Raw genomic sequence first — 12,500 nt, 5'->3', positions numbered from 1 at the left:
AAAATGCAGTTCATTGGGCTCATTTAAAACAGCCCTAAAAACTCATCTTTCTGGAGGCCATAAGAGGAGTTTCCCGTTAGACAGACGACCCCCCTCCCCTTTTTTTTTGTATATATTTTTTATTTTTCATGCTACATAGTGGTATTTTTTCTCTGTATTTTTATGTTGATTTTTGAACTGTTTGGTTGCTACTATATATGTCTATGAAATTAATTCAAGGACCCCAACGGAAACAAGTCCGCAAGGACTTTTTTGGTCGGACCTTTTAGACAAAAGTATTATAAATGTAACTGTGTTGTTTTACATTATTTTGCCTAATAAAAATGTCACTCAATCAATCAATACCAAACGTAACGTTTTGTTGGATGACAATCACATAGACCAGGGGTCTTCAACAGGGGGTCCGGGACCCCTAGGGGGTCCTCAGAGTTACTACAGGGGGTCCGCCAAATCTTTGAGTGATATGATTTTTTTTTTTACCTGAACCACTTGAACCCTAGCATCCCTTCTCTGAGGAGAACTTTAGCCAAAAATAGCCGATCTACAAGCTCACCACGCCTCGCAGCGAGCTTGTAGATCGGCTATTTTTGGCAAAGAGGTATAGGTGTAGAGTCAAATAACAATTTGAGCAGAAATAATGCAGTATATCTTCCCCTTGAGGGAGATTTAGGGTGTCAGGTTGTCAATGACGACACACGTGTGCACACACACACACACACACACACACACACACACACACACACACACACACACACACACACACACACACACACACACATACACAGTGTTGCCAGATTCTGTGAGAGAAACAAGCCACATGAGCTCTTTAACATATACATCAGCTATCTGAAAATAGCAGATCTACAAGCTCACAACGCGTCGCGATGCGACGCGTTGTGAGCTTGTAGATCTGCTATTTTCAAATAAAATATTGCGGGGAAATTATAATAAGCAGATCTGGCAACCCTGCACACACACACACACACACACACACACACACACGCGCACACAGTAATTGACACCCTCAAAAAATCAAAGGGAGTGAAGAGCAGTGCGATGAGTTAATTAGATCATCTAAATTAGGAATGGATAATGCCATCGTTCTAATCCTATAAGCTGTCTGCTGCATATTTCAATTATAAAACATTTTTCTAATTATGTTTATGCACATTACGTGTTCACACTGCAGTGCATTAGAACTTCAATTGATTTCCCCAGGAGGATTCTTTGCAACAATTCTCCTTTATATTTAGTAAAGCCTTATTCATGCATTCATTCACTTAACACTGGTTCAAAGAATGTACATATGTGTTGTGTATATATATATATATTATGTATAAGTATGTATGTATATTCCTAAATGAGTTCTACGACACTGAGGCTTTCATCCGGGCTTTAATCATACTTAATGATCGTTGAATCATTGTTTTCACTTTGGAGCATTGATTAAAACCCACAGTAATTGTCTTATAATGACGGCAAAGCGAGATCATTCAAATCTCATCAGCTGTCTCTCACTCTCAGACCAAAACAAAGAATGACTCATTTTGGGAGTACGCGGCAACACAAAGACAGTAATAATGATGACGATCTTCATTTAGGCAGATTGAAACCAACAAAGAGTGTCGTGTGTGTGTGTGTGTGTGTCTTAGTGTTGATTTCGTCGACTAAAACTATGACGAAAAATGTTTGTCGACTACCTTTTTTCACCGCCGAAAACTAAATAAAAACGAATTAAAAACCAAGTTACGATGACTAAAACCAAGACTAAATATTCGGACAATTTCGTCAACAAATACAAACTAGGATAAAATGTTTGTGACGGACGAGTGGAGAAGAGATCCAGTAGAACTAGAAGAAAAGTCATTTTATGTTTGGTTGCGCTCAGGTGTTGCGCTCTGAAAATAGCCGATCTACAAGCTCACAACGCGTAGATCTGCTATTTTCAGCATGCAACGAAGTATAAAATCAGCCATTGTGACGCCATCAAGGCACCGCCAAAAAACATTTTAGTCGACTAAATCAACTGTAGATTTAGTCGACTAAAACTAGACAAAAACTAAAACATTTCAGATGACTAAAACTAAATGAAATGTTATTCAGAAGACTACGACTAAAACTAAATCAAAAGTTGCTGTCAAAATCAACACTGGTGTGTCTCACCTTGTTCTCTCCCTCGATGACGATGACGGGCACTGAGGTGGCAGGCCAGCGGTGTTTGGCAGGTAGAGGCTTATCACTGTTCCACAGGACAATGATCTAACAGGTTGGAGAGAGAGAGAGAGAGAGAGAGGGGGTTACAAACAAATAGAAGGTTAATAAGAATGAGTAATAACCCATTAAGAACGGGAACGCATCCATGTGCCGTTTATAGATTTCTTTGAGCTATTCAAAAACAGCAGATCTACGAGCTCGTAGATCTGCTATTTTTGACAAATCGTGAAAATGTGTCATAATCTTGGATTATATCTTTTTTAAAGCGAACATTAAATGTTCGCTTTAAAAAAGATATAATCCAAGATTTTGACACATTTTCACACATTTTCACGATGGAGCTAAATCTTTTACAAATTTTGTAAAAGATTTAGTTCCAGGAACCCCCAGAAGCAAAGATTTGAGTTACAAATGTCTGCCAAAAAAAATAAAAAATAAAAATAAAATTTGCGCAACTTTTCATCGATTTTTCAAAAATAGCAGATCTACAAGCTCACTCGGTGCCGCGCTGTGAGCTTGTAGATCTGCTAGTTTTGAATAGCCAAAGAAATCTAAAATGACACACATTTCTCAATGAAGGAAAAGAAAGGGTTAGGGTTAGGGAAAGACAGATCCTATAGACAGACAGACAGACAGACAGACAGACAGACAGACAGACAGACAGACAGACAGACATAATATAGATAGGGAATACACTTAAATGTAAAATTGTACGGCCGGCCATTATAATGTCAACACACGTTTCATCCTTTATGACGACGTTCAATTCACTTTAATGTGACACTTTGGGGGCCCCAAAGCGAGCAATCGAGGCTGATTGAATGAAGCGCTGGAGGCACGACTGAGACAACAACCTGTCCTTTTGTCTATGGCGTTACGTTACAGGAGCAATGTGTGGTTTTGTAGCCTGAGATGACATTATGGGAGGGCCTGTGATAGATAGACATAGATCATTTTGTTGCAGAACAGGTACTTCTGCCAAACAGCACGATGGTTCATGGATGCCGTTGGGACTGATGTTTGTGTCAGCCATTCGGTTCCCGTTGTACATGTATAACATTTACGTATCGTTTGTTCCAGGGACCCCCCCCCAGAAGAAAAGAATAGGGTTTAAAAATGTTCGCTTTAACCCATTAAGACCTGGAACGCATCTGTGTCACTTTTTCATTTGAGCTAAAAAAGCATCATTTTACACTTTGGCTATTCAAAAATAGCAGATCTACAAGCTCGTAGATCTGCTATTTTTGAAAAATCGTAAAAATGGGTGCAAATCTTTGAATATATATATTCTTTTAAAGCAAATATTAAATCAAATCTTTGCTTCTGGGGGTCCCTGGAAAAGAATATTTTGAGATGGGGGGTCCGCGCCCAAATATTTCTTAGTTTCTCGCAGTTTCTGTAGTTTCTTGACATGAAAACGTTTGAGAACCACCGATACAGAAACATACGTTTTTCAGAAAAAACTGCTGGGATTTGGAAGACGTTAGCCAAGTATCGGCCTGCAGGTCTTAATGGGTTAATGGGTTAATCAGACTAATTGATTTAGTCACTTGTAAAAATCTGTTTTTTATCTTTAGAGTGTTGATAAAATCGCTCTGGAATAATGGCTAAGGCTTGATAGTTGCAGCCCTAGTTCATCACTCTCTCCTCATGCGGGGGGGGGGGGGCGTATATAGAACCAGGCGCTCAATGGGGGGGGGGTTTTGCTCCGTCTCTCAGCCTACAAAGGCTTTGTGTTGCACAGGGCAGGGCTGCTGTAGTGCTGCTGATGGAGGGGAGTACAGAGAGGAGGAAAAAGGAGGAAAGGGATATAAATAAATGAATGGATCGAGAGAGAATGGAGCCGTGTCGAGGGCGGAGGAGAGAAAACGGGGAGCGAGAAAGCTTTTTGAGCACCGCTCTGGTGCTTTTTTTCCAACATGGCGGGGGGAGAACTCCTGCTGTGTGTGTGTGTGTGTGTGTGTGTGTGTGTGTGTGTGTGTGTGTGTGTGTGTGTGTGTGTGTGTGTGTGTGTGCTCGATACATGCAAGATCTGAGAGAAACACTTCCTTCTCCCACTGACATTCTTATTGACATTCACACGAACAACACCACAGCACTTATACAGGCGTGCGCAGGAACACGCGCACACACACACACACACACACACACACACACACACACACACACACACACACACACACACACACACACACACACACACACACACACACACACACACACACACACACACACACACGTCTCTCACACACACACACACACAGCCACCATCAGCGCCCCAAGAAGACTGGTACCCTGACAGGGACACCATCTGTGCCCCTGTAATCAAGCAGGAATAGAAACCTTCAAGAATGGCTTCACATGTCTCTCAGTTGTGTGTGTGCGTGTGCGTGTGCGTGTGTGTGTGTGTGTGTGTGTGTGCGTGCGTGTGCGTGTGCACGCAGGGAAATGAAGGTAAAATGATGTTAATTAGGGGTGTGCCGATACACTATTTTCACGAAACTATACGATATTGGGCTCACAACTTCGATACGATTTCGATACGATACGCACTTTTTTATTATGAAAATATATGGGGGAGAAAAAAAGCAAATGTGCAAACAAATAATTCTGTTTTTGCATTATTCAGACATGTTAGCTTTTCAGCTACAATAGCCGTTTTGAATCCAAATAGGGCAATAGTGTGACACCTGACCCGAAAAAAAAACAACATGTTGTCACCCTTTTCACCTCGAGGCTGTTTGCATGCCTGATTATTATTATCGTTAAAATTTTTTTTTTTTCTTTTTTTTCTTTCAAAACAATTTTTTTTTTTCCCTAAACGATACATATCGTCACGAAAACGTATCGCGATATATCGCGGGCCGATATATCGGCCCACCCCTAACGTTAATGCAGTGCTACAGTATCAATTTGAGCAAATTATGACCATTCAAACCATTGAACAGTGTGAGAGAACCACAGAATGGAAGACAGAGGGAATTAAAGAATTGTGTGTGTGTGTGTGTGTGTGTGTGTGTGTGTGTGTGTGTGTGTGTGTGTGTGTGTGTGTGTGTGTGTGTGTGCGTGTGTGTGTGGTTTGCGTTCCTCGTTAAACATTCATGAGGTCGGCTGTCAGAGTGGAGTAGATGGTGAGGTTTGACCCTCAGGTGTAATTACACCCCCCCCCCCCCCCCCGCCTATATAAGGCCCAGAGAACAGCATGTCAGTCATGTACAACATGATCTCATTCGGGCCACAGATACCACTTCCACATGCAAAACATTGTCTGATTGGCCGCACGGCATCAGTTGTCCGTGTAAAACATGATCTGATTGGTTGCAGTGTATCGGTTGTCCGTGTAAGACATGGATTTGATTGGCTGCGTTGCATCGCGCTCATGCTATTTTTGACACCGTAGTTTGAAGGCATTAATTAGGCCGTGTTTTATACATGGGTTGTATGTTGTGAGAGCTATTTTTTGAAAATCTTTTGAATATAAGTAATTCAATCGATTAGAGTTCGATAATCTGTTTCACCCATAGAGGTTACTCTCTGCCAGAGGTCTCAAACAACCATTATGGGTAAATATTTAGACTTTCAGGGACTAAATTAGTGGTCGGAAACTAGTAACAGTTTTTTTGTTTGTTTCAAATGTGGAGATGCATGCGTGATAAACATATCAGGCAATTAACCCATTGAGACCTGAAGCCGATTCTACATGTCTCCTAAACCTCAACAGTTTTCTGAAAAACGTATGTTTCTATATCAGTGGTGCTCAATCTTTTTCATGTCAAGGACCCCCAAAATGATATGTTTTTGGCCGCGGACCCCCATCAAAATATTTTGTTCCAGGGACCCCCCAGAAGCAAAGATTTGAGTTAAAAATGTTCGCTTTAAAAATATATATATTCAAAGATTTGCACACATTTTCACGATTTTTCAAAAATAGCAGATCTACAAGCTCGTAGCGCGGCACTCGGTGCCGCGCTACGAGCTTGTAGATCTGCTATTTTTGAATAGCCCAAAGTGTAAACTAATGCTTTTTAGCTCAAATCTAAAAATAACACAGTTCCCGGTCTTAATGGGTTAAATATGACCGCGGTACAAAAATGCATTGTCACACGTACACACACACACACATACACTGGTGCCATGTGTGCATGGACAATTCACATATATCTGCACATCTGTGTAAACCTCCTTCATCTGCGCACACATATACAACATCTGTACTGGGCACGGATACAAACACACACACACACACACACACACACACACACACACACACACACACACACACACACACACACACACACACACACACACACACACACACACACACACACACACACACGCACACACACGCACAAACAAAACCCACCCACCAGGGGAGAGAATTCCATTTCATTTCCAGTGCTGGTGAGAAGTGAGCAGTGGAATCAATACACGCTGCCTCCCAGCTGTGCTGAGAGTGGTTTGGCTGCACCATGGAGGTTCAGATGTAGCATGGAGCTCTAATGTAATCCACTGGAGTTAACACGCTACCCGAGGACGAGGAGGAAGATGATGATGATGATGATGATCACTGTTCTGCAGTTATACCAGCAGTATGGGAATAGCACTACAAAGACACTCCACGCTATATAATGTGCAATGTGCAGGGTTGCCAGATCTGCTTACTATAATTTCCCCGCAACGTTTTATTTGAAAATAGCAGATCTACAAGCTCTGCTATTTTCAAATAGCTGATGTATATGTTAACCCATTGAGACCTGAAGCCGATTCTACATGTCTCCTAAATCTTAACAGTTTTCTGAAAAACGTATGTTTCTATGTCAGTGGTGCTCAATATTTTTCATGTCAAGGACCCCCAAAATGATATGTATTTGGCCGCGGACCCCTATCAAAATATGTTGTTCCAGGGACCCCCAGAAGCAAAGATTTGAGTTAAAAATGTTCGCTTTAAAAATATATATATTCAAAGATTTGCACACATTTTTACGATTTTTCAAAAATAGCAGATATACAAGCTCGTAGCACGGCACTCGGTGCCGCGCTATGAGCTTGTATATCTGCTATTTTTGAATAGCCCAAAGTGTAAAATAATGCTTTTTAGCTCAAATCAAAAAATGACACAGTTCCAGGTCTTAATGGGTTAAAGTGCTCATGTCATGTGGCCCATAGGCCCATCGCTTCTTTTGGGCTGGTTTTCCTAGACCTGGTTGCTTGTTTCTCTCACAGAATCTGGCAACACTGGCAATGTGCTGGCAGAAAACGGGGGTACGGGGCGTTGAACACGCCCTGAAAAATTGTCAGCGTTAAAAGCTGATGTTGATAATTGCTGGTCTTATCGAAGAGATGTCTTACCGCGCGACAGAGGTGTTGAGAGTGTGACGTCTAGTGCCGAATGTCGTCTATAGCATTGGTTCTCAGGGGTCCTTGGCTGGGTACCAGGGGGTCCCCAGCAAAATGTGTTAATAAAGCGTCACAATTATTTGAACCCCTTTAGCCATATGTTATACTTTGGCTATTAAAAAATAGCAGATCTGCATTTTTTTTTGAAAAATCGTGAACATTTGGGGGTCCCTGGAACAAAATATCTTGAGATGGGGGTCCGCGGCCAAATACTTATCCTTTTGGGGTTCCTTGACATGAAAAGGTTTGAGAACGACCGGTCTATAGCGCCGTTAAAATCTAACTCTGCACAAGTTGGTCCGTTTAGTCACATTTGTACACCGTCAGTTACAAGTGGATGAATCTAGCCTGATTATCAGACAGAAGCTGCGTGGAGCTTCAGTCTGACATTGGCTGCAGTGTCCGCGATTACCAGAGGGAGGGGATTCGAATTTCCCTAAACCAATCAAAAGAGATTCACGGATCCGCCTACATCTGACGTCATCGTACAGCTTGTTTTAGCAGATATTCACAGATTGGCTTGTCGTTAGACCACTCCCACCTCCGACTCTGATTTGTCAGGTATCTCTTCAATCGCGAAAAGCCATAGGCTGACATTATAATGCCAGACCAAGAGGAGCTCACTCAGAGAGTGGGCGGGGTCTATGGTCAGGAACCAGGCTAGGATAAATCATCACTGAGGATTTGACTGTGCATTCACATGCACAAAGACAGAGAAACACACACACACACACACACACACACACACACACACACACACACACACACACACACACACACACACACACACACACACACACACACACACACACACACACACACACACACACACACACACACACACACACAGTGTCCTTACCTGTGCACAATACTGTGACTTGGCGACTGCCACCAGCAGCTTGAGTATGGGTTGAGACTGGGACACCAGAGGGGAGACGGCGTGGATGACTGCAGTGAACTTGGGGTACGGCTTGATACCTGCAACAACACAGCACGATGTCAGTTACAGTACAACCGTCAGGGCTGCACAAGTAACGCTGTGTATCGTTTCGGCATCAGCCTCACAATGTACACGTGATTTCAACAGTGAAATCACAATGGATAGCTAAGGCAAACTGGGTCAATCAATTAACACATTGGGTGCCAAAACCGTATATATACGTTTTTTTGAAAAAATGTTTTTCAATTTTTTTTTCTCCTTCATAGCAACAGGAGATATCATTTTTTGAAGATTTAGACTTGAATCCACTTCCTGGTTAACTTATGACTTCAAAAGCCTGTATCTCTGCTCCTGCGTACTTTTTTTTTTACAATGTTAATTTGACTATTTTCAACTGGCTGCAACTATGGAACGGATTACCAAATGCTTTTAATTTCCCCCCCCCCCCCCCCGATTGTACGAGACCTCTATCTGTGTAATGAGGGGATCACCGTGAGGACGGTGATCACTGAAAATATTTTGTGACTACTTGAAAAAGGTTCAAAACTGGTTAAAAATCCCAGCACTCAACGTACATTTTTTTAATAAACCTCTGGCACCTCAAGTGTTAAATTGTACTAAAACAGAAAATGAAAAATAAAAAGGTTGGCATTTTTTTCATGACTATGCTGGAAGTAACGCAGTGCAGAGTATGGAACGTCTTCCTTAGTTGACGCACTAGAATCACCCTAATCATTTCTAGAGTGATGAAATATTTCCGAAGGGAGCTATTGAAGTTTAGATAATATGCAGATCTTGAAATATCTGGTGAAAGGATTTAACTTCTGATTCTTTTGATTTCCACCCAATATCGTTTAGTTTAGCCCCAACCCATTAAGACCTGGAACGCATCCGTGTCACTTTTTTTATTTGAGCTAAAAAAGCATTATGTTACACTTTGGCTATTCAAAAATAGCAGATATACAAGCTCATAGCGCGGCACCGAGTGCCGCGCTATGAGCTTGTAGATCTGCTATTTTTGAAAAAACGTGAAAATGTGTGAACATCTTTGAATATATATTATTCTAAAGCAAACACTTTTAACTCAAATCTTTGCTTCTTGGGGTCCCTGGAACAAAAATGTTTTTTGAGATAGAGGTCCGTGGGCAAATACATATCCTTTTGGGGGTCCTTGACATGAAACCGTTTGAGCACCACTGACATAGAAACATTTTTTTTCCAGAAAACTGTTGGGATTTAGAAGACATTTGTAGAATCGGGCCTCGAGGTCTTAAAGGGTCAATGAGGCTGCCTTGTTGGTTGAAAAGTTGTTACTTTGATTCCCAGTGCAGTCAGTGAGCGAGGATACACAAACCCTAATATTTATGTGTGAGAGATTCTGAGAGTGTTGTAAACGTCAACTAAAATGAAACTATGGTTGTAGAGTACAATACAATATACCGTACAGCGGGAGGCAGTAAGTACAGCTGCAATGAACCACTAAAGAATTATGATAGATGCATATGTGTAGACTGAGAGCCTTGGAAAACCTGAATGCCAGGCCATAATAATAAAGAACGGAAGGAACGGATCATCAGTTATCAAGGTAATTGGACAGTCTTTGAAGAAAGAAACGATGTCAGGCGCAAATTGTATCAATAACGCAACGAGCAGACAATTACAGTGGTTACCAAGGAGACTTCAAATGGAATCTAACTTGATGGTTAGCAAAGACTAATAGAGGCCGAAGCAAAAAAATGAGCAGGAAATGAGATCGATTGTGTCTCATGAAGGACATTTTAAGTTTTTCTAATTTAAATCTCGTCTAATCTGGGCCAACGAGGCATGGCGGAGATAAGTTGCATTACTTAACGGTCTCCTTTTTATCATTGAGCTACTCTCACGGTGAGAAAAGGAAAGTCACATTAACACTTTCAAAGATGTGATGATTTGTCATTCTAACTGACTCAGTCTTGTGAATATTAAGGAGAAAGGTATTACAAAGTACAATGAAATAATATGCATAAACTGTATGACCCCAAGGCAGTGGTGGAAAAAGTACTCAAATTCTTTACTTAAGTAAAAGTACCAGTACTGCAATATAAAAATACTCTGTTACAAGTAAAAGTCCAGAATTCAAAATGTACTTGAGTAAAAGTACAAAATTATTGGCATCAAAATGTACTTAAAGTACCAAAAGTAAAAGTACTAAATATTTGAAAGTAGCAGATCGACAAGCTCACAACGCGTCGCGATGCGACGCGTTGTGAGCTTGTCGATCGGCTATTTTCAAATAGCCCATGTATAAAATAGGTTTAAAGTGGTTAATGTATGTTTCATTATATCATAATTTATACCTGAAAAGTAACAAGTAACTAAAGTTTTCAAATAATTGTAGTGGAGTAAAAGTACAATATTTGCCTCTGAGATGTAGTGGAGTAGAAGTACAAAGTATTGGAAATTGGAAATACTCAAGTAAAGTACAAATACCTCAAAATTGTACTTAAGTACAGTACTTAAGTAAATGTACTTAGTTACTTTCACTGCCCCAAGGTACCAGGCTCAGTGGCCTTGTGTGGTTAGCGTGTCCGCCCTAGCCTCCCTGCTTAGCATTCAGCATCAACGGTTGGATTTTAAGTCCCTGCCGACATACTAGCGCCATGTCCATGGGGCGGACTTGTACCCCAACAGGGGATGGGCTCACGGCTCAGAAACTGCTGGTTCCCAAGGCTACTAACTTACTTACTATGACCCCAAAGTGTTCATCAATACAAACAATGGATTGTGTGATGTTTTGTCCAAATACTGAAACATCTTTATAAAATCCTCAGTGTCAATGGACCCATTTGGTTCCATTTGTACACTCTCAGTCCTAAATTAACACTCAGAATTTGAAGTGTACTGTATATTTCAGCCAGCTGTTTTTTTTTTTAACCCATTAAGACCTGAGGCCGATTCTAAAAAATGTCTTCTAAATCCCAACGGTTTTCTGAAAAACACACGTTTCTATGTCAGTGGTTCTCAAACCTTTTGCGTTTGTCCGCCGACCCCCATCTCAAAACATTTTGTTCCAGGGACCCCCCCGGAAGCAAAGATTTGAGTTACAAATGTTCGCTTTAAAACGATATATATATTCAAAGATTTGCACACATTTTCACGATTTTTCAAAAATAGCAGATCTACAAGCTCTCGGTGCCGCGCTACGAGCTTGTAGATCTGCTATTTTTGAATAGCCAAAGTGTAAAATAATGTGTTTTTTTAGCTCAAGTCAAAAAGTGACACAGATGCGTTCCAGGTCTTAACCCATTGATACCTGGAACGCTTCTGTGTCACTTTAGATGTCTTTGGCTAATTCAAAAATAGCAGATCTACAAGCTCATAGCGCGGCACCGAGTGCCGCGCTATGAGCTTGTAGATCTGCTATTTTTGAAAAATCTTGAAAAAATATTTTCCAGATTTTTTTCAAAAAAATGTTGAGATTTAGATTTTTTTTAAAGAATCGCCTCAGGTCTTAATGGGTTAATGGGTTAAGACGCATATGCATGCGGGTCAGTGTGTAAATGATGCTGTAGTAGTTGGTCTATAGCGTGCTGCATCGATACACCAACGATCTCTGTCATCTAGAAACCCTGTGCTGTGCTTATCTGTCCAACTCATTGATTATGGACGCAGAAACAGGCCATAATACCATTGATCCAGCCGTCTCTGGATAATAACAGCACCAATCAAACAGCTATTTCACTGAGCAACAAAAACACATTTGTGTGTGTGTGTGTGTGTGTGTGTGTATGCGTGTGTATATCAATGTACTGTATCAAAGCGCGTTCAACCACATAAGCCCTATACTTCATCGTATGAGGAGGAATTCACATTGTAACATTTACGTTTTAGTTGCTGTCGGGTGTCACCCCCCCATCTCAAAATATGTTGTTCCAGGGACCCCCCCAGAAGCAAAGAATAGATTTAAAAA

General features: G+C 41.1%; 2 protein-coding genes across 6 annotated transcripts in view; one reads left to right on the top strand and one right to left on the bottom strand.

Annotated features, from left to right (window-relative positions):
- Window positions 1–12,500, top strand: part of med30 (mediator complex subunit 30) — a 279,467-nt gene that overhangs the window by 88,825 nt on the left and 178,142 nt on the right. The window lies entirely within an intron of this gene.
- The window catches only part of ext1b (exostosin glycosyltransferase 1b), a gene marked incomplete at its 3' end in the record, with an annotated part of 150,520 nt that overhangs the window by 18,469 nt on the left and 119,551 nt on the right, over window positions 1–12,500 (bottom strand). For all 3 annotated transcript variants that reach the window (XM_084081247.1, XM_084081245.1, XM_084081246.1), the window contains exons 8-9: window positions 8,471–8,589; window positions 2,164–2,259 (exon numbers count right to left, since the gene is read on the bottom strand). In XM_084081247.1, the coding sequence (XP_083937373.1) occupies window positions 2,164–2,259; window positions 8,471–8,589 (215 nt within the window). The remainder of the gene's footprint in view (window positions 1–2,163; window positions 2,260–8,470; window positions 8,590–12,500) is intronic.

Source organism: Gymnoscopelus microlampas, assembly GCF_963454915.1.
Source record: "Gymnoscopelus microlampas genome assembly, chromosome: 15".
Lineage (NCBI taxonomy): Eukaryota > Metazoa > Chordata > Actinopteri > Myctophiformes > Myctophidae > Gymnoscopelus > Gymnoscopelus microlampas.
This window is presented reverse-complemented; position numbering and strand designations above follow the sequence as displayed.